The 19,237-nt window shown below is 37.7% G+C and overlaps 2 protein-coding genes across 2 annotated transcripts; both read right to left on the bottom strand.

The window, feature by feature from the left end:
* Nucleotides 1–489: 489 nt before the first annotated feature.
* On the bottom strand, nt 490–7,755 carry LOC140169563 (uncharacterized). Its single transcript, XM_072192827.1, has 4 exons — nt 7,425–7,755; nt 6,983–7,095; nt 3,953–4,100; nt 490–3,410 (listed from the first exon to the last, which is right to left on the bottom strand). Exons 1-4 carry the CDS (start codon nt 7,753–7,755, stop codon nt 865–867), a joined length of 3,138 nt encoding a protein of 1,045 aa, XP_072048928.1. The 3' UTR covers nt 490–864.
* Nucleotides 7,752–18,608, bottom strand: LOC140169562 (uncharacterized). The gene is made up of 7 exons (XM_072192826.1): nt 18,476–18,608; nt 16,291–16,587; nt 14,254–14,406; nt 12,201–12,298; nt 11,077–11,221; nt 9,979–10,161; nt 7,752–7,921 (listed from the first exon to the last, which is right to left on the bottom strand). Exons 1-7 carry the CDS (start codon nt 18,606–18,608, stop codon nt 7,752–7,754), a joined length of 1,179 nt encoding a protein of 392 aa, XP_072048927.1.
* Between the last annotated feature and the right edge of the window lie 629 nt (nt 18,609–19,237).

The raw sequence follows: 19,237 nt of genomic DNA, 5'->3' as shown, positions 1-19,237 counted from the left end.
AATTTTCTTGACTACTTTTCACCATAAATCAGGCAGTGCCCATACGCTATTGTGTTTATGCTAATGTCATTACATAATCAAGCATTCAGCATCGCTAATACATATTCGTTTTGAAAGACAAAAGTACAAACTTGAATTTAGCGTAAGTAACAGCCATCCAAGTCATGCATGAGCGGAGATACACCATAGTTGCGGGAACTTATTGACCAGCCCTCGTATATACATATATTTTTAGCTATTTATCAACTTATTCATCATTTCTTTTTTTTCATTCTGCTTTTTTATGGTGATTTTTATTCTAGAAACTAAATATATGTGTTCAAATTGAAAGCGCTATTTATATTTATTTTCAATTTAATTTAGTCAAATAATATAAGGCATTCCTGATAAACATTCCTTGCTATTTGTTACTCTTTTCTGCTGTTTTAATGCCATTTACAAGAGTCTACCTCTTGAAATGATGAAAAATTAAGATAAATAGCGCCATCATTGTTCACCTTTTCTTAAAAATGACGTAGTTTTACATGCCATCAAACAGCCGTGGTGAGTATGCGGATTAAATAAAAGTGACTCTATCAATAGCGAGACAATACTTTGTGACGAGTGCATTCACTCGCTCATAGAGTAAATATCCTGTTTGTTCTGTTACTACTGAAATATGAATTTTTCTATTTAAGCCTATCTAATCAAGGAAAGTTATTAAAAAAAACCACCTTTCATAATATTGAAAACAAATAAAAACAAAGACAACGATTTACCCGTGATTTACACCACAGTGTAGTTTTATATCGGACTTATCATGATCCTGGTCCTATTGGATCCCGTACGATGATGCCATCGGACTTACCGATGATTCTATCGAACTTATCGATGGTAGTCATGATAGTTCCGCATTTCATACGGGTACGCAGGACTCTGTCGGACAAGCTGACGCCGTGGAGCAGCAATTATTGTAGCTGCTTGTTTTTTCATCAAAATCACACAACCACAAATTGCCATAGCAAAGATGGCCGTAACTGCAACGACTGAGGACAGAATAATAGCCGCCAAGACGCCATTGCTAACATTAAACCCGTCTCTCTCGATGACGTCATCAACGACTTCTTGGCCTTGTTCATCGTCTTCAATAGTTACGATCGCATTCTGATTTGAAACAACACCATCACTTGGTTGCGACAAAACACCAATAAAGCTTTCATCATCTTCGGCATATCTATCATTAATTATTTCAATTCTAGATGTAAAAGCTCTTTCCTGTCCAGGATTGAATTGAATAACTTCCTCGCTGACACCAATGAAATCGCTACCGTCAATAGCCGTTCTTGACTGGGTAGAAAACGTCACACTGCCTTCGTTTTCAAATCGAGTACGTACCACACCTAGTCGACGATATCCTTCTGCCTCTGAAACAAAATCAGATTGTACCTCAAAAGAATAAACTTGATCACCAGGTGGTGGCGCTGTTGGATCGTTATCTAAGATGTTAACTTGGGCGGTATCAAGTTCAGCCCCGTTGGAGCCAATCAATGTTATGCCCAATGTTTCAGTGCCTTCTCCAATATCATCGTCAAGGATATCTATGAATGCAGCTTTTGTAAAGTCTCCTGGTTCAAATTTCACTTCGATGTTGCCTCTATTCTTGTAATCTTCACCTGCGGATGCAGTTCCTTCATCAATAGAAATTTCCAAGACATCTTCAAAGACGTTGCTACCTTCTCTTGTGATAGGAATGCGGAGAAGTCCATTCATTTCTTCGATGGTGTACACACTAGATGAAAACATATAGCTCACATCGTCGTCAGCTATCCCAATATGTGCTTCCAGTAGGACAGTAATACCTTTAGAAGGATCTGTAACAACCAACCGAAAGGCTTCATTGCTCTCACCAATGTCATCATCAAGGATACTTATCTCAACATATTTAACAGATTCGCCTTTGGTAAATGTAATTGAATTTTGCAGTAATAGGAAATCTACACCATCTTGAGCGCTACGTGAGTTTTCATATACCTGGACTGGTAGTATGATTGCTTCATCCCCATCTACATAACCAATACGGAGTACTGGTACCTTGATGCTACCTGCATTTTCTGCTACAGTGTAGTGAGTTGCGTTTAGTTTGATTTCAAAATCATCATCTGTTACGTTGATTTTGCTCTTCGCTTGTACTTTAATAGACGTTTCGGTGGGAGGAGAAGGAGAATGCAATTCAATTTCAAATGTTTCTTCGTCTTCTAAAACATCATCATCAAGTATTGGAATATACACCGTCGCTTCCGCCTCACCGACGTTGAATTGGGCTTTTAGACTCGAAGCAGTAAAATCATGTGAAGACAATGCGGTTCCTGATGATGACGTCACAAGGACGTGACCTTGAATCCCAAGATATCCCTGTCTCAATACGGACACTGCAGCGTTGGTGTCGCCTTCCATGGCGAAATATACTGGTTCCTTAAACTGGAAACAACTGTTGAAGTCCCGAATGATAACTGTAAATGGTGATGATGAAGTAGGAATGGTGTCAACTGTAAATGCTTCGTCGCCTTCTCCCACTATTTCATCACAAACGATGTTGATAGGAATATCTCGCGATACTTCATTCAGATCAAAGGTTACAATTGAGCTTTGTAATTCATAGTCTTCTTCCACAGCCGTTCCAAGGGTAGCAGTGATCGAGAGAGTTGGACAATCCAGATTCGGATCTGAATTGGAGTCATCTACAATAGTGCGTTGAATGTAAGCGACAGTATTTAGTTGATTACATTCCTCAACTGTCTCCGTGGCTTCTAAAAACGATAGTGGTGATATTTCTGCACAACTTATAACGTACACATCGCTTAAATGTGCAAATGTCTCGCCAGAGAGGAGGACTTCTTCTACGTTATTGCTGGTATCATTTCCAGGAGGAACTTTTAGAACTCTACGAAGCGTTGAAGTGCAATCGGTATCACTATCATAGTAGATGTAGTAAAGATAATCACCGTGTATTTTTACTGAACTACGTGTAAGATCAAACCCTGGTACCTGACTTATTACATCTGCTGTAAGAATACCTTCAAAATCTACACACTGAATGGTCAACGGATCAGAAGTAGTAAAATAAATCTTTCTTTCTGACCAATCGACATCTAAACTCGTGACCCTGACTGCATTGACTATGATCTGATTACCAATAGATCCGTCGTTTAAATCAACGAATGTGAGATAGCTTGTTAATACATCGTCCTTAGTGATATCGTAATGTCCTATGAGTGCTGTCTGAGTGGCAGCATTAATTTGGAAGTCTACGGTGTTATTGATGCCTGAAATGACCGGTGTTATGTCTGTGCCGTCCATATCTGATCGGTAGATGACGTCATTGGCTTTCCAGTACATCTTTTTATTGCAAGGAGATATCCGCAAGGGACCCTCTGTGAAACAAGAAAGTAAATGTTTAATGCTTCATGACACATTTCTTGATATGGTCATAGGCGACAGAAACGGGGTTGAAGGAGGGGCACATTCCCTATTTTTGCATGAGGGACGTCCCCCTAAACATTTTAATGGAATAAAAAATAAAGTAATAATAATTGCTCTGTGCATTTACTTTTACAGCACGATAAACACCGTATTTTAATTTGGCCAAAATAGAGCCATCAACTACCTAAATTCACCTTAATTTGGGCTCAAAATCTCCAAGTAAAACCACCACAAAATATATTCATCTACCCGAAATGTTAATGCTTCTACCGCCACTGGATACGGCGCTTTTGCAACTTGATGGTTGTGGTGTATGTGCTAGGGTGTGCAGAGAATGCATGTAGGGGTGTGTATGTTGGATGTGGTGTGTATGTATTTTGTAGCTCCTTTTGTTACCTTCCAGAACTGCCAGCAACGGCCGATTGAAGTGTTTGGATGCGTGATCTATGAACTCAATTAATCAGTGTACCAATATTCTTTGCTCGTTACGTACCTGGATCTTGAGGTCTCTTGCATACAAACGGTCGCTGGTTATTCGTACAATGCAGGTCATACCAGTGTCCATCGTATTGTCGAAGATACACGCAATCATATTGAGTACTGGGTGGGTATCGTCCATTCACCCAATTGGCACCAAAGAGCTGCATAAAGAAGAGAACGCATGCGTAAATATACTCACCCCGCAAGTATCATACTTTTTGCACTGTACTTTTATACCCACTCCAACATAATAATATTGGTTATAATTTATAACCCGCCGTTAGCACAGCTTAGTACTCATGTTTATCTGATCAAATCAAGGTGCATATAAATTATAGACTACTACTCTTTCATCAACCCGGGGCCGGTCTACTACTCTTTCGTCAACCCGGGGCCGGTCTACTACTCTTTCATCAACCCGGGGCCGGTCCAACCAATCATAAGTATCGAGGTTAAGTTTTCCGTACGCAGTGAAAATGAATGTAGTAACGTGTAGTCCGTGAATGACATGCTAATGTTGCATGCCAAATCATAGTTTATGGTACAATATAAGTTAGTGCGTACGTATTATAGCGGAAATATATTCAGAAGAGAGATGGCACCTTTCTCGGTTGTACGTCCGGGTACTATAAAGCCGGTGCGCCCGATCATTCATTGCACTTCCTTACCATGCGGCCGTCGAGGTAGGATGGTCAATATCCATTCTCTCCTCTGCATCAATTCCACTAATATATCGCTCCGGAATCCGATGATCAGCCCATAACCCTCAATAGACTCATCAAATGATAAATCCGACTCTTTGTCTGATGTAGACCTATATTAGTGAGACCAGGTATTCATGAAACGGTGCGGATTGACCACACGCCCACGACACATCAGCAAGTTTGCCTTAGATGCTCGCTACCAAGATAGATTCCGCCACATTATTAAAGGGAGACTTCGGCAATCATAACATTATGCCTTATATGTTAGAAAAATAATTATCAAGCACGAATCACATTGTTTTATTTAAAACAAACTCATATTGACCATAAAAACGAATAAAACAGTCAGCTCTCAACACGCGATATTCAAAATTTCCGCGCCGAATTGGTCCAAGTGCAATGACGTAATGGTTATTTGTGTTCAATTGTCGTCAGCCTTCATTATAATAATATAATAATAATAATCTTTCTTTATTGAGGGTAATTCCACTTCAGTGTCAAGCACTGCTTTCCAAGCAGGCCCTCATACAATTATAAATAATGTTAAGTACATAAATTGATAAACGGTAAAGACACATGATAAATCAAAAGCATAATATTGGTTACATATGGCAAAGATTATACAAAATACAAACTAAAGTTAAGATGTCCTTATAAAAGTACAATTTATAAGGGAATAGAAATACAAGTTATTTAGCAGAAATATTTGTTTGCACTTTAAATTGATACAAAGACATATTATTAAATTCTTTGCGGATTTGAGGTGCAATTCCATTCCAAGTATTAACAGCTCGGACATGGAATGTACGCTTGCCTGAATTTGAATTACATTTTGGTACAACCAAAGTGTTTGATGTATGATTCCTGGTAATATGCATATGACTATCATGAACAAATTCAAATTGGGATGATAGATAAGATGGCCCTATATTTCTTAAACACCTAAAAACTAAAACGAGAAGTTGATTTTGCCATCTATCATTTAGTTTTATCCACTTTAGTGCACTCATTAAGTTACTTATTGGTGTTCTAATATCTGCAGATAAAATTGTCCTGGCTAGCTGATTTTGTAACACTTGCAGCCTTGCTTGAGATTCACAAGAAAAATTACTCCATACAGAACTTCCATAATCAAATTGAGGCATATTAAGTGCATTTGATAACATAACAATGGTTTGACGAGGCAGGAAGTATTTAACACGCCTAATGACACCAATTTTTTTAGAAACATTTTTACATAAATAATCTACATGAGCTGACCAAGAAAGTTTAGAAGTAAGTTTTACTCCAAGATATTTAAACTCATGAACTCGTTCAATAATAAAACTATCCTCATATGTTAGATTAATATCATTAAACTTTTCAAGCATGTGGTTGGTACCAAAGATCATAAACTTGGTCTTATCAACATTTAAAGTAAGTTTGTTTGCCTGAAACCAATTTGCTACACTGTGAAGACTTGATTCTAGTTTAGCTTGCAATTCCAAAACATTCTTTCCTTTACACATTAAACTTGTATCATCTGCATACATAATGGTTTTACAGTTAACAGCATTAGGCATACAATTTATAAAAATAATAAATAACAAAAGACCCAAGATCGATCCTTGCGGAATTCCAATATTTACATTTTCAAAATCAGATAAAGAAGAATTTACACTAACTGTTTGAGATCTTTCATACAAATATGATTTAAACCACAGAAGCTCTCTGCCTTAAACACCATATTTTTCAAGTTTTTTAAGAAGTATTTCATGGTTGACCGTGTCAAAAGCTTTCTTTAAATCAATACATATAACACCAGTAGCAAATCCACTATCCATGTTCTTAAGAATAAAATCTTCTACATTAAGTAAAGTTGTGGTAGTTGAATGGTTGGCCCGGAAACCAGATTGATCTTCAGAGAGAAGACCTGCATCAGTCATAAACATATACAATTGATCATGAATGGCCCTCTCAATAATTTTGGAAACTTTGTACTACTGGGACGTCATTGCACTCGGCGCACATGAATTTTGAATATCGCGTGTTGAGAAACGGATGTTTTTATTCCTTTCTATGATCACTATGAGTTTGTTTTAAATAAAACCATGCGATTCGTGCTTGATAATAATTTTTCTAACATATAAGGAATAATGTTGTGATTGCCGGAGACTTCCTTTAACAAGTGAGACCAACGCTATTCCAAGATCCGCATCCACTTCCAATACGGACGGAAAGTTTTACCTCGATAGTAAGTATTCATTGTGATTGTCATGGAGTATCAGTTATTTACGTAAATCCTATCCTACGGTTGCCAGCTTCGACTATTCGTATTCAGCATACATATAACTACCTACCCCTTGGTTAGCTCCATCCAACCATTCATACGTATTCTCGACATTTCTATCATGATACCCTATCCAGGGAGCGTCGACATTACCATTAGGAATACCGGCAGCAATTGCTAGACCTGAAATCAAACATGTAAGAAATCAACAGATATGGTTGTATTCATTCCATAGACTTGGACAGAACGTTGATTGGAAAGCATTCCCCTCTGTCGCCTCACGTTTCTGTAGATTCCAAAGCACGTGTTGGGAGACACGACATTATAGTTTACATTAGACCACATTTTGAGGTCTGTGCTACTGTAATCAACAATAGTTAAAATATGCACAAAATTGCTTTAACTGGGTGGTGGGGGGGTCATTTGCAAAAACAATTTCCAACTTGTGAGAGAAGCACATCGCGCGCGCAAGTCAATTAGACCCACATGTCAAGGTCTACCTACCAACCTACCAGACAGCATCATGCATTTCTGCATCTGCTGCCTGACGTAGCAACTTGACCTAGGGCGTCCAGGGGTGGGATTCCAGAAGTAGAGTTTTCTTGGAATGCGACTCTCATCCATCCTGAGCAGATGCCCAAACCACTGTAAGTGGCGCTTTTTAATGATAGTGGTGAGCTTCTGTTGCTTTGTCAGAGATCTTATGAAGTCGTTGGTGATATGCTGAGTCCATTTGATGCGGAGATCAACTGTATCTAATCTGGATTCATCTCTCTCAGTGAGAGTCCAGCATTCAGAAGCATATAGAAGGGTAGAAAGAACGCAGACATTATAGAATTTCATCTTGGTGTCTCCACCTTCTCAAGTTCTTTAAAAGCATCTGATGCTTTGCCAATCCTATGATTGAGCTCCTTGGCATTTGATCCATCAGCACTAAAGTATGCTTCAAGATACTTGAAGTGATCTACGACCTTAGTGAGGCCTTCATCTCCCATTGGAACAGATGGTGCTGAGCTTAAACGACCAAGTGATATGATTTCCGTTTTTTTGAAGCTCCCAACTTTTCGGCTGTTTCACGGATCAGCATAGTCTACATCAGACAGCGTTAGCTTCGCCTAGGTAGAAGGGTTATACCTTTCTTATTTTCATCTACGGCTGATTTCAAAGAATTACTTATATGATGTTGATGATCTTCCTTTGGATTCCAAAGATGTGCAGGATTTCCCATAGAGATGCTTGGTTGAACTGAGTCAAAGACAGCCTTAAAGTCGATGAAGTTAATTAGGCATGGCAGCTGTTTTTTCAGGCATTTCTCAATGATTTGGGTCAGACCGAATATTTGATCCTGACATTAGCGTCCCTTTCTAAAACCAGCCTTGTTTTCCCTCATTCTTGCGTCAACGTCATCCTTCACTCTTAGAAGTAAGATTGTGGAGAAATCTTTGCCTGCAATATCCAGTAGAGTGATACCACGGTTATTGCTACAGTAGGAAAGGTCTCCCCTCTTTGGCAGTGGAAGGATAATGCCTTGTCCCCATTCTCGGGGTGTTTTCTCAGTTTGCCATATCAGTTTACAAATTCTCAGCAACCATTTTTTGATGTTGTCGCCACCATCCTTAAGCTGTTCAGGGGGGTGTTATCAATACCTGGTGTCATGTTCTTCTCTAATATGGCTCCATATTAATGCTATGCATGCTATCCATAGGCTTCAACATAAAAAATCTAAGATTTGAGATATTTTCTGAAAATATCAAGAGCTATCTTAAGAACCACTGAACCAATACTAGGCTTGTTTGTACTCATTTTAATGCATTTGTCATGAAAATTTACAATTCTGAAATTTTGGAAGTTTTAAATTTTAATTGGAAACTTGTCGTCTGCAGTCGACACCCGCGTGGAAAGAATTAATGTTTAGTTCTTCACATGGATTGAAGCTTGAGAAGTCTAGTAACTCACTAGGCTCCGTGCTACCATTATGCTGGTTTCATACTACCCTGCCACTTGCCGCTGAGCGGCGTGGCGCACGCGTATTGCAGACAAACGGACACAATCAAGGCTTGTCATTGGTTGAACGCCCTGCCATTAACCTGTCTGAGATAGACTCATAGGAAAGTAGAGATCTTGCTGCTGTCCGGGACATCATGAGGCCCACTGTGGTTTAGCTTTTATTGGTGTCAGGTCCAGAGTAAATGATCTCCCAATTGTTATGTCTGGTTTTACCTTCACCTGGCCAGTGAAGTTCAGTCAAGGCTACCAAGTCTAGCTGCTGCATTCTTCAGTAAGGACATCGATCTTTCCTGGTGAATTCAAGCCCTGTACATTCCAGATTCCTATCCTCAATTTGGCTTTGGAGATGTTCATTTGAGATGTTTCCTTTGTTTTGTACCTAATCTTCCTCCCTCTAGTTGGACTAATGGCTTCCCGGGGTTCCCGTCAGGTTTCGTAGATCCAGATAGGCTGCTCTCCCTTAATTAGGACAAACTGCTGGAAACATGCTGTAAATTGTGTCCTTAAGGAAATTAAGCCAAGGGGAGGATCCGTGCTGGTTTGAAATTAGGGGTTTCCTTCCCACACCCATAGCCCCGTCTGCTTCCTCTGGCAGGTACTAGCTAGGAGGTAGGGGTGAGTTGCGAGCAGAGAGGCGATTATGGAATTGCCACCTGTACATACAGCTGGGAGAGTTAAAGTGAAATTAGAGTGAAGAGCAATAAAGAGAAGGCATGCAAGGAGGAATACAGGAGTGAAATGAAACAGAGGTGAAAAAAAAACCCAGCTGGAATTGCGCATCTAAAAGGCATTTACCAGGCAATGGTCTGTTCAGGTCACGATCTGTTCCACTATAATCGATAACAATTGTGCACCAAATAGCTTCATTTGGGTCTTCATTTTGAAAAAAAAATCAAAACGTTTGAAAAGGGGATTACACCATCCTCCGTCGCGCCGAACTCAACTTTTACAAAAATATGTATCACCCACATTTCAAAACAGATTGACGCGCCTGCCCTCTCTCGAACCAACCGCTAGCACGCGCCTGCTGAATGAAGTTATGAAATACCCGCGCTTTACTATAGGTGGTACATTTGTATGTGTCACCTGCTATGAAATCATTTTCCTCCTGGCTCGTGATGCTAGTGAGTATCGCTCCTCTAGTTTCACAATCTGCCGCCGCAGTATCAAACGAAACATCGGTGGTAATGGCTATATAACAGTGGGTGTCAAGTTCCTGCCATCCAACTGGACAATTGGTACCTGAAATGTGATAAGAATAATAATTATGATTCCAATTTGCATTTTGTTTCAACAACATGCATGTTAGCAATAATTGTGGAAAATGTTGATGATAGAAACAACAACAAAACGCGCTCTTGAATTGACCGATTGAAATCTTTCTATCTTTGAATGGTTGTCGATAGGAATCAGTCTAAATAGATAGAAAAATATATTGAAATAGATTTTTGATTTCACTCTCAACTCTCTTTTAGACTGATTTCACCATCGAGTCAAATGTTACTCCAAATATACTTCCCAAAGTAATACACAACAGAATAACAATAGAAGCAGGGGCGTAGCCAGCTTTTTTTGGTGGTGGTGGGGGGCAAAATAAAATTTCGGGGGCATAGACGAAAAAATTACAGTTGCATCATACGTAAATACATGAACAATGTGGGTGACTAAATTTGGTATTTTACACTATTTTTGTCCATTATCAGGATGGAAATGGGCTTTATATTTAAAATGTGCGCGCCTAACGCGCAAAAATTTCGCATTTTACACAATTTTGGCCCATGATCGGGCTAAATTTCGGTAGAAAAGGGCTCCTTTCCTTTTCTTTTGCCCTTCTGATTTGCTCTTTTATTTTTTGTCAGAGGGCACCTTTTATTTTTTTTGTCAGAGGGCACTTTTTTTTCTTTCATTTTTTGTTGGGGGGGGGGGGGCACTCTGCCCCACCTGCCCCACCGCTGGCTACGCTACTGAATAGATAGACAGAAACAAATGGAAAATACTGGAGGAGGGCTTGACACACCTGTGGGTGTAATAATGTGAGGTCAGCATTAGATACATGTGAAATGATTAGAATTTATAGTCTTATGACCTTTATAACATCATTCACGTGTCAACAACGTAATGAAAACTGTTGGTCCTTTACCGTGGTCCTTTCGGTACCTTTTAGTCTTTTGCAAACATACGGCTGGCTCAAGGAACAAGGAAGGTCGTTCCATAGACCATCATCTGTCCTGATCGTAGCACAATCTTCGTTGCCTGCATTGTTTGGTTCCCCGCTATTCCAACTTGTGAAATAAATATCAGTCTAGTAAATCAAATGAAAGATTTGTATAAGTTTTACGTGTGCTGAATATTGCTCTACAGGCAATGACAGGCTGGCGATATAAAATCTTGTACCTTTTAGCCTTGCTGAAAGCCCGTCGCACACCGACATCGCCTGGCTAATAATTACTTGGTACAGTAGAGATACTAAAATAAATACCCGGGATCGATACACGTGAATGTGCTATGTACGATTTGATATTCAGACAATAAATTTTTGGATACCGGGGTAGAAAATAATGAATATCTCCCGTAATTTTTTTGTTCTAAAGAAGCCATATTTAGATCCTTGCACTTGAACATATGTGTTGAAAGGATATGATAGTCATTAGCTTGAGTATTGAGAAAGAAGCGCGCGTCTTGAACTCAAAACTGACCAAAATTCGGATTTTATATTGCGTTGGTCCTGTATGGACTACAGCGCGTACTCCGCGTAGGCTAGCTGCACTCACTACTCCCGTGGAGGCAGTATAAAAGTTGATGACCATTGACTATTGGCTATTGTCAGTAGCCTTAGTCATGTCCCTCGGCTCATTATGCGTCTCAAAGGTCGGAACAAAATGGCCATGGATTCAACCTACCAAAGCGATTTCTGCCATGAAGATATAGGGGCGATGACACTGTACGTCGGTTATTTACACGCGCTGTCGCGGCTTCGCGGCATAGGGGAAGCAATTATTATTTTAATTTTTATGACATTCCCCAAGTTAGGGACGGATAGCATATTGTGCCAAAATAATAAGGACCTTCCTGAAATACAGTTAAAGGTCTACATGCCAAACTTTAATTTTGCAAGGTAACTGTAACGTAAATAACGATAATAATAGTATTATCTACTTGTATCTACGAGTACATTTCATGAGGCTTGAGGTAACATCTAGTATCTAGTATTGTTACAAATGTCACAAGCTTGACGAAGTGATCAGTCTTATTGTATTCATAAGTAAAAAGACTATATTTACCAGTGTCCCTGAGCCATCAATCCAAGCATACGTGTCATCGGGTGCATTCAGGTCCTCCAATCCAATCCAGATATCCTGACCAATTTCCTGAGCTTTTGCTATAAAATAATAGATGGTTATGTCATGATGATGATAATAATAGATGATTATGTCATGATGATGATAATAATAGATGGTTATGTCATGATGATGATAATAATAGATGATTATGTCATGATGATGATAATAATAGATGGTTATGTCATGATGATAATAATAGATGGTTATGTCATGATGATGATAATAATAGATGGTTATGTCATGATGATGATAATAATAGATGGTTATGTCATGATGATGATAATAATAGATGGTTATGTCATGATGATGATAATAATAGATGGTTATGTCATGATGATGATAATAATAGATGGTTATGTCATGATGATAATAATAATAGATGGTTATGTCATGATGATGATAATAATAGATGGTTATGTCATGATGATAATAATAATAGATGGTTATGTCATGATGATGATAATAGATGGTTACCCAACAGACACAAAAATGTTTTAAAACGTTTTAAATAAGTTATATTTTGGGTTTTGGTTTGGGTAAAAACGTTTTTAATAACATTAAAATGTCGGGTTATATAAAGGTCATGAAATCGTTTTAAAATGTTTTCGAAATGTCATTGTAAACTATTTTTGCAAACATTTTTGGTCAAATATTTTGTCAACACTTAAATAACATTATGTTAAAATATTTGCACCCAGCAAACAAAGAAATGTTCTTAAAATGTTTTTTATAAAACGATTTAATAACATTTAAATGTCGGGTTATATAAAGGTCGTGAAAGCATTTCAAAAACGTTCCAAAATAACATTCTGTTTAGAATGATTTGTACCAAGTTTTCAAAAATGTTTTTGGAATGTTATTAAAACGTTTTTATACCCTTTATATAACCCGATATTTAAATGTTTTCTGTAAAACATTTGTGTTTGCTGTGCAGTAAATTACCAACAAATGTTTTTTAATGTTATGAAAACGTTTATACCATTAATGTACCCTTTATATAACCCGACATTTAAACATTTTCTGACAACATTTTATAACCTTTTCGAATGATGTCGAAAACGTTTTGTGTTTGCTGGATATGTCATGATGATGATAATAATGAGATAGAAGATAAAAAAGTGAAAGAGAAGAACAGAAGGAGAATGATAGAAAGGGGAAAGCAGGAAGAAATATTTTTAGAAAACGAGAAATATGAAAAAAGATAAGTAAAAGAGGTGTTGCTGATATGAGATGAGAGCAATGGAGGCAATAGACTAGCAGCCAAGTTAGCTGAATAGCAGTCAAGTTAGCTGAATCGATAAGGCGTTCGACTATGGTGCGAGAGGTTGCGGGTTCGAACCCTGGTGGTGCCTAGTACGCTCTTGTGGAAAAAATTGAGTTAGCTTGAAATTCCTCTGGACAAGGAACTCACTGCTAATTTGTCTCGTTGTAACCCGTTCGAAACTCGGGGAGCTGATCCTGGTTGCGATGGTTATTTGTGGAATGTCTAGGGTGTGCGCTCTTGAAGCAGCAAAGTCCCTGAATTGTTGTTTAATGGTTTATGGAATGATGTGGGGCCGTAGTGGTCAGCGACAACCTGTAAAGTGTGCTGAGGCTTGTGAATCAACGTCTAGGCGTTGTGCCTGTGCGTAGCGCACTATAAATCACTGTACTGCGCTTTAACAAACGGAAGAGAATTGAGAATTTGCAAGTGGACCCATGGTTATACTAATTTAATTTGCCAATAAATCTAAGCATACCAAAAGTTTAAATTTTCGGCCAAATTCCAAACAAATTATCCGAGTGTTAACTTCTCCCCAAATTGTTGGCAAGTTTCGAAACTTTTGGCTAGAGTGCGGCAACATTGATATATTTTCTGGAAAAAAAACCCGAGAATGGAATGATGTGGGGTCGTAGTGGTCAACCTGTGAAGTGTGCTGAGGCTTGTTATTTTTGGGTGTGGACATTACATGACGGCATACCCTTTTAATTGTCCACCGATTCCCAATTTTACCTTGTAGGTATTCATTCACATCCTGACTTTGTACGCTAGCTAGTTGTCCTCCAAGAGTCATGCAATAACTTACTGCCTGTGGTTGCGTCATAGTGGGTGATTCCACGAGGTAACTATAGTCGCCAAAGTTTTCCCATTTGTTAGGACATATTTCTGTAAATTACGTAAAAAACGTAAATGCAAAATATATCAATTGAATTGAGGTAAAAATAACCAATGGAATGGATAAAATTAGTCAAGCCGATCGTTCAATCATGTTTTTAGGTTGTTTGGCTCAAATTCTAGAATATTTTCTAAATTCCAATATAGGAGTCAGCAACCATCATTGTCTACTGGTTTAGTCAAAAATTACATCTCAATCGTGGCTGAGAAAATATGAAATAAGGAAATATTCAATATGGCAGCCGGCGGTCATTCTAGATTGTATGCTAGACTGCTGCCCTCATTCGTCATTCATAACACAGTACATGCGCAGTGTAGACGGCTGGTGGAATAAGTCTAGATTGTATGCTATCACTCACTTTTAAGATGGCCAGATGTGACGTGTCATGTCAAAAGGAGACACTTTTAGGCAGGATCGTAAAAAGAGAAATAGCCAAATATCTGCCCGGGGTGATTTTTCATAATTTGGGTTCGTTGCGAATTTGTGATGTTATTAATGTTAAAAATATTGTCTGATAGTTTCAGACCAGAATATAACTGGCATCTTGTATTTTTGAGACATTTATCAAGGTCATTCCTACTCTCAACATTGTCAATAATATTTTTCCAATTTCCAATTTTATAATACCTTACGAACTCAATATCTTCGCTTAGGAATACAGGGTGTCCCAGAAAAAATTATAGAGTAAATAAAATTGAACGTAAGTCGAGAAATAGACATCAGAATCAAAAAATGTTAAATGTAGCGCATATCCTATTTTATTGTGCATCACATAGGAAAATGTTATTTGATTCGGTTGAATGGTTGCAAAGAAATTAACGATTACATAATGTGCGCATCAATGCAGTTCATTCCAAGTTTGATCAGCAGGCACTTTTTTATACTCGCTCACCGCTTCCTAAAGTTTGTGTATCTCATTAAATTTAGTCCACATTATCTATTTTATAATCCGAAGGTGTTATGTTGTTCATGCTTTTACTGAAGACGAATAAAAGTTTGTCCCAGAAAACTTGATTTCTACAATTGGAAGCTTATAATGTTTAATCTTTTAGGTTGTGCAAATGTTATATTTTAACTTTCCAAAGAACATTTGAGCCAAGAAAGACAATGATCAAGTGCTTACAGCTTTGCGTGTGATTTTTGATACCATGCGACAACAATGTTGAAGTTTTAAAAGATTTAAACTTTGCATTACAATTTCGTGGAAATATTCCAAAAACATTAATCTGTGTGAGAACAGATTAATGTTTTTGAAAAAGACAGCTGGAATTCTGCATGCAACAGTTATATCAACATTAACGAAAAAAGATATTTACAAGTACTGAGCATCATCTGACATGCAAGCATTCATTTTCAATATTGTGCAGATTTTCAAATTTGAACACAACCTAATTAAATGTTTTGCAAGAAAGATTATTTAAAAGGAACGAAAAGTATTTCACCGAACAAAATATGAAGCAGATTGACAGTTAACCACTAATGCGCATTGTGTTGAATGATCTTTCTTTCAAACTTGAAATGAAGTGAATTAAGGCATACGTTATGTAATCGCTCAATTCCTCGCAACCAGTCAACCGATTCCAGTAAAATTAGCGTATAAGATGCAGAATAAGTTGGGCTACACGCCGATCTTTAGATATTGGAATCTTAAAGTCTATTTATCGACTTACGTCCAAATTCATTGGCCCGGTAATTTTTTATGGGACACCATGTATTCGATTTCATTGGAGAAAACGGCGTTGTGGAGCAAAATATATCTATATTAAGATATAAGATATGTTACCTTCAATTTTCAGTAAATCCTCTACAGTTGACATTGTTATTAGTCTGTTAGCACAACTCGCCATTTAATATGACCTTTATTTTTTTAATACCTTCTAGCGATTGCGCCTCGTCTCCAGACTCTGCTTGAAAGTTTCGATTCACAACCGAAGTCTTCGTCAGGGAATTCAAAGCTGCCATATGAATATTGGGAATTGTGACGTCACCGTATACGTTGTAATCTGTCCAGTATATATCATGATTTAACGGGTTGTAATCCAAGTAGGATTTGATGTTTGGAATTACTAGTAAATTGGAAAGACTTTGTATGTCGCTTGCTGGTAGCGGAGCTTTGAAGAATTGGACAGGCTCACTCGGTGTTCTCTGTCCGGACAACAGTAGAAAGTCTTCTGTATTTCAAATAGTGAGTAAGAAACGGGATAAGAAATATGAGAAAATTAAAGAAAACGTGTAAGGCGCTGCAGCCAAATTTGTTCGGTCTTAGGATCGACCATCGATACTGCATCAAAATTTGTTATTGATTAACTATCTACTAATTAGTCAGTATTATTGATACAGTGTGGTACAGTATTATTGAGCGATTCTATTACATATGCTACATAGATTAATTGTTTTAAATCAGCAAGTATTTATTATTTCATAAATAATAACGATCGATAAAGCATCGATGACCTATCGAAAGATCGAACGAATGTGTCTTCATTGCCTAAGTGATGAATAATAATAATAATAATAATAATAATAATAATAATAATAATAATAATAATAATAATAATAATAATAATAATAATAATGTACACTTAATAAAGCGCCGGTATCCGTCGAGAGACGCTCATGGCGCTTTGCAAAAAACAACAATGTACAATGATACAAACATATTATAACAATTAATAACGAGATCTGATTGCGTTCGCCTGCGACCGCGAGGATGCACAGCCAGCAGTGACAAATGAGTTATGACCCCGAATCTGTGAGAACCGGAAGTGATCCCTTAATTACCTTTGACCCCGCAAAAATATTACATAGTGCTTAGGATGTCATAAGGAATATTCCTGGTGAATTTCAGCTTAATCGGAACGTATACATGGATTTTGAGTTTTATGATTGACCTTTTGACCCCCTTAATGACCTTTGACCTCAATGAAAAAAACCCACATGTACACCCACAAAATGCATTGTTCCAATTTTAATTTAAAAATTCTACTGTTTTTTTGTTGAGATAAAAATTCTTAAAATTATTTAGCTAAAAACAGGAAGTGACCCCTTAATGACCTTTGACCCCCAAAATAAAAATACCATGCATACATCAGGTAACACTGATTCATGTATGATGATTATATTACTCTGGTCTGTTTACATTTTGAGATAAAAATTTTTAAAACTTTTTTGATAATTTTTGTTTTTGGCCGGAAGTAACCCTTAATGACCTTTGACCCCAAAACTGTAGACATCCTAAAGACCCTGGCTAGTAGCAATGCATATGTGCTAATGGCGACTCTCTGCTATGTAATTTGTAAAGACAGTGATTTTTAGAATATTTTTTACAAATTTTTCATACTTTTACCAGAAGTGACCCCTTAATGACCTTTGATCCCAATTCTGTGTGCAACTTTTAGACACTGGCTATTGGTGATGCATGTGTGCAAGTGCCATCACGGTGCTATGTAATATGTGGAAGGAGAAGCATTTTTAGTGAAAATCACGGTTTTGGCCACTGACCGGAAGTGGATGACATTTGATCGGAAGTTGATCATGTGACATCTGTGGCACCACCCAATAGTCATAGTGACCAACTATGATCAACATGGCTGAAAGCATGTGGCTGCGATGGCTGATTATGATGTTGACAGAAAGAAAGAAAGAAGAAGAAGAAGAACGCGGAAAAAAGAATGCACAGCGCCGATGGCGGCTGTGCAACAAAAACAGTTCATCAGTGTTGTATAGTTCATGATATGCAAAGAGTCAATTAAAAGCATTTTGGAACAAATGTGTTTTTAAATTTGTTTTGAAACTTGGCAGAGCGAACCGAAAATGGCAGATTGTTCCAAATGTTTGCAGCTGAAACATGAAATGATCTGCTGCCCCACTGGTTTCTGGCAACTGTTTCTTGAAGAAGTCCTTTTGTAGTAGAACGTAGGTTACGAGTTGGTGAATACATTTCTACAAGTTCGTTTAAATATGCTGGAGCTGATATATACAAGATCTTGTTTTTAAATGTAATTCTTTGTTCAACTGGTAGCCAATGCAAGTCATGTAAAACAGGTGTAATGTACTCACGTGGTTTTGTGTATGTTATAAGTTTGGCAGCAATGTTTTGAATTCTCTGTAGTCTGTGCAGTTGGGTCTTTGTGATGCCATGCAACAGAGAGTTGCCAATGTCTATCTTGGATGTTATGAAGGCATGTACCATCATAGAAGGTAAAACAGCAATCATCAAACAATCAAAGAAACAACAACAACAACAACAAACACCACAAAACAACAATAAAAAACAACGAGAGAGTGTAGCGCAGTGATTTGGAACTTCGATTTGAAAATTATAGCGAGATGTTTATTATAGGGCAAGGACTACGACTACTGCACTGGAATTTTATTTCAGCACAGACAACAGTTGTGGAGTTACAGTCAAAAATGAGGGAAAACCAATATTTGATCAATAAATCAATAACTACTTGCCTTGAGTTGCTGAATTTTCAGTGCAGTAGTTGTAGTCCTTGCCCTATAATATACATATTTTACTTGTCACCAATGCGCTATAATTTTTGAGAAAAATGCAAAAATGGGCACACAATTGGCCAGGGGTGTACTACCCCCATAAAAGTTAGTAAAATTGTGACGGTTTGATGATTCAGGGTATTGTATTGTGTTTTATATTTAACGCTCATTATTAACTTGCATGGGGGCCCCAATTAGCGTATACAAATTACACAGTTATTAAGCAAAACAAATGCATGTACTCACATGGATATAATTATCTTATTATGAACAATATCAAAGCAAAACTATATATATATTTATTTTACTTTACACAAGAGAAAA

The sequence above is a fragment of the Amphiura filiformis genome, chromosome 14 (genome assembly GCF_039555335.1).
Source record: "Amphiura filiformis chromosome 14, Afil_fr2py, whole genome shotgun sequence".
Lineage (NCBI taxonomy): Eukaryota > Metazoa > Echinodermata > Ophiuroidea > Amphilepidida > Amphiuridae > Amphiura > Amphiura filiformis.
Note: the sequence above shows the minus strand (reverse complement) of the source record. Positions and strands in the feature narration are given on the sequence as shown.

Excerpts from the sequence above, each read along its gene's own strand:
- LOC140169563 (XM_072192827.1), bottom strand. The coding sequence starts at position 7,755 with ATGAAATTCTATAATGTCTGCGTTCTTTCTACCCTTCTATATGCTTCT. Across the intron at positions 4,101-6,982 it reads TGGATGGAGCTAACCAAGGG|CTCTTTGGTGCCAATTGGGT; the intron begins GTAGGTAGTTAT and ends TTCTTTATGCAG. Across the intron at positions 3,411-3,952 it reads CAAGAGACCTCAAGATCCAG|AGGGTCCCTTGCGGATATCT; the intron begins GTACGTAACGAG and ends CTTGTTTCACAG.
- LOC140169562 (XM_072192826.1), bottom strand. The coding sequence starts at position 18,608 with ATGGTACATGCCTTCATAACATCCAAGATAGACATTGGCAACTCTCTG. Across the intron at positions 14,407-16,290 it reads CGAGGCGCAATCGCTAGAAG|AAATATGTCCTAACAAATGG; the intron begins GTATTAAAAAAA and ends CGTAATTTACAG. Across the intron at positions 10,162-11,076 it reads TGTTTGCAAAAGACTAAAAG|GTACCAATTGTCCAGTTGGA; the intron begins GTACCGAAAGGA and ends ATCACATTTCAG.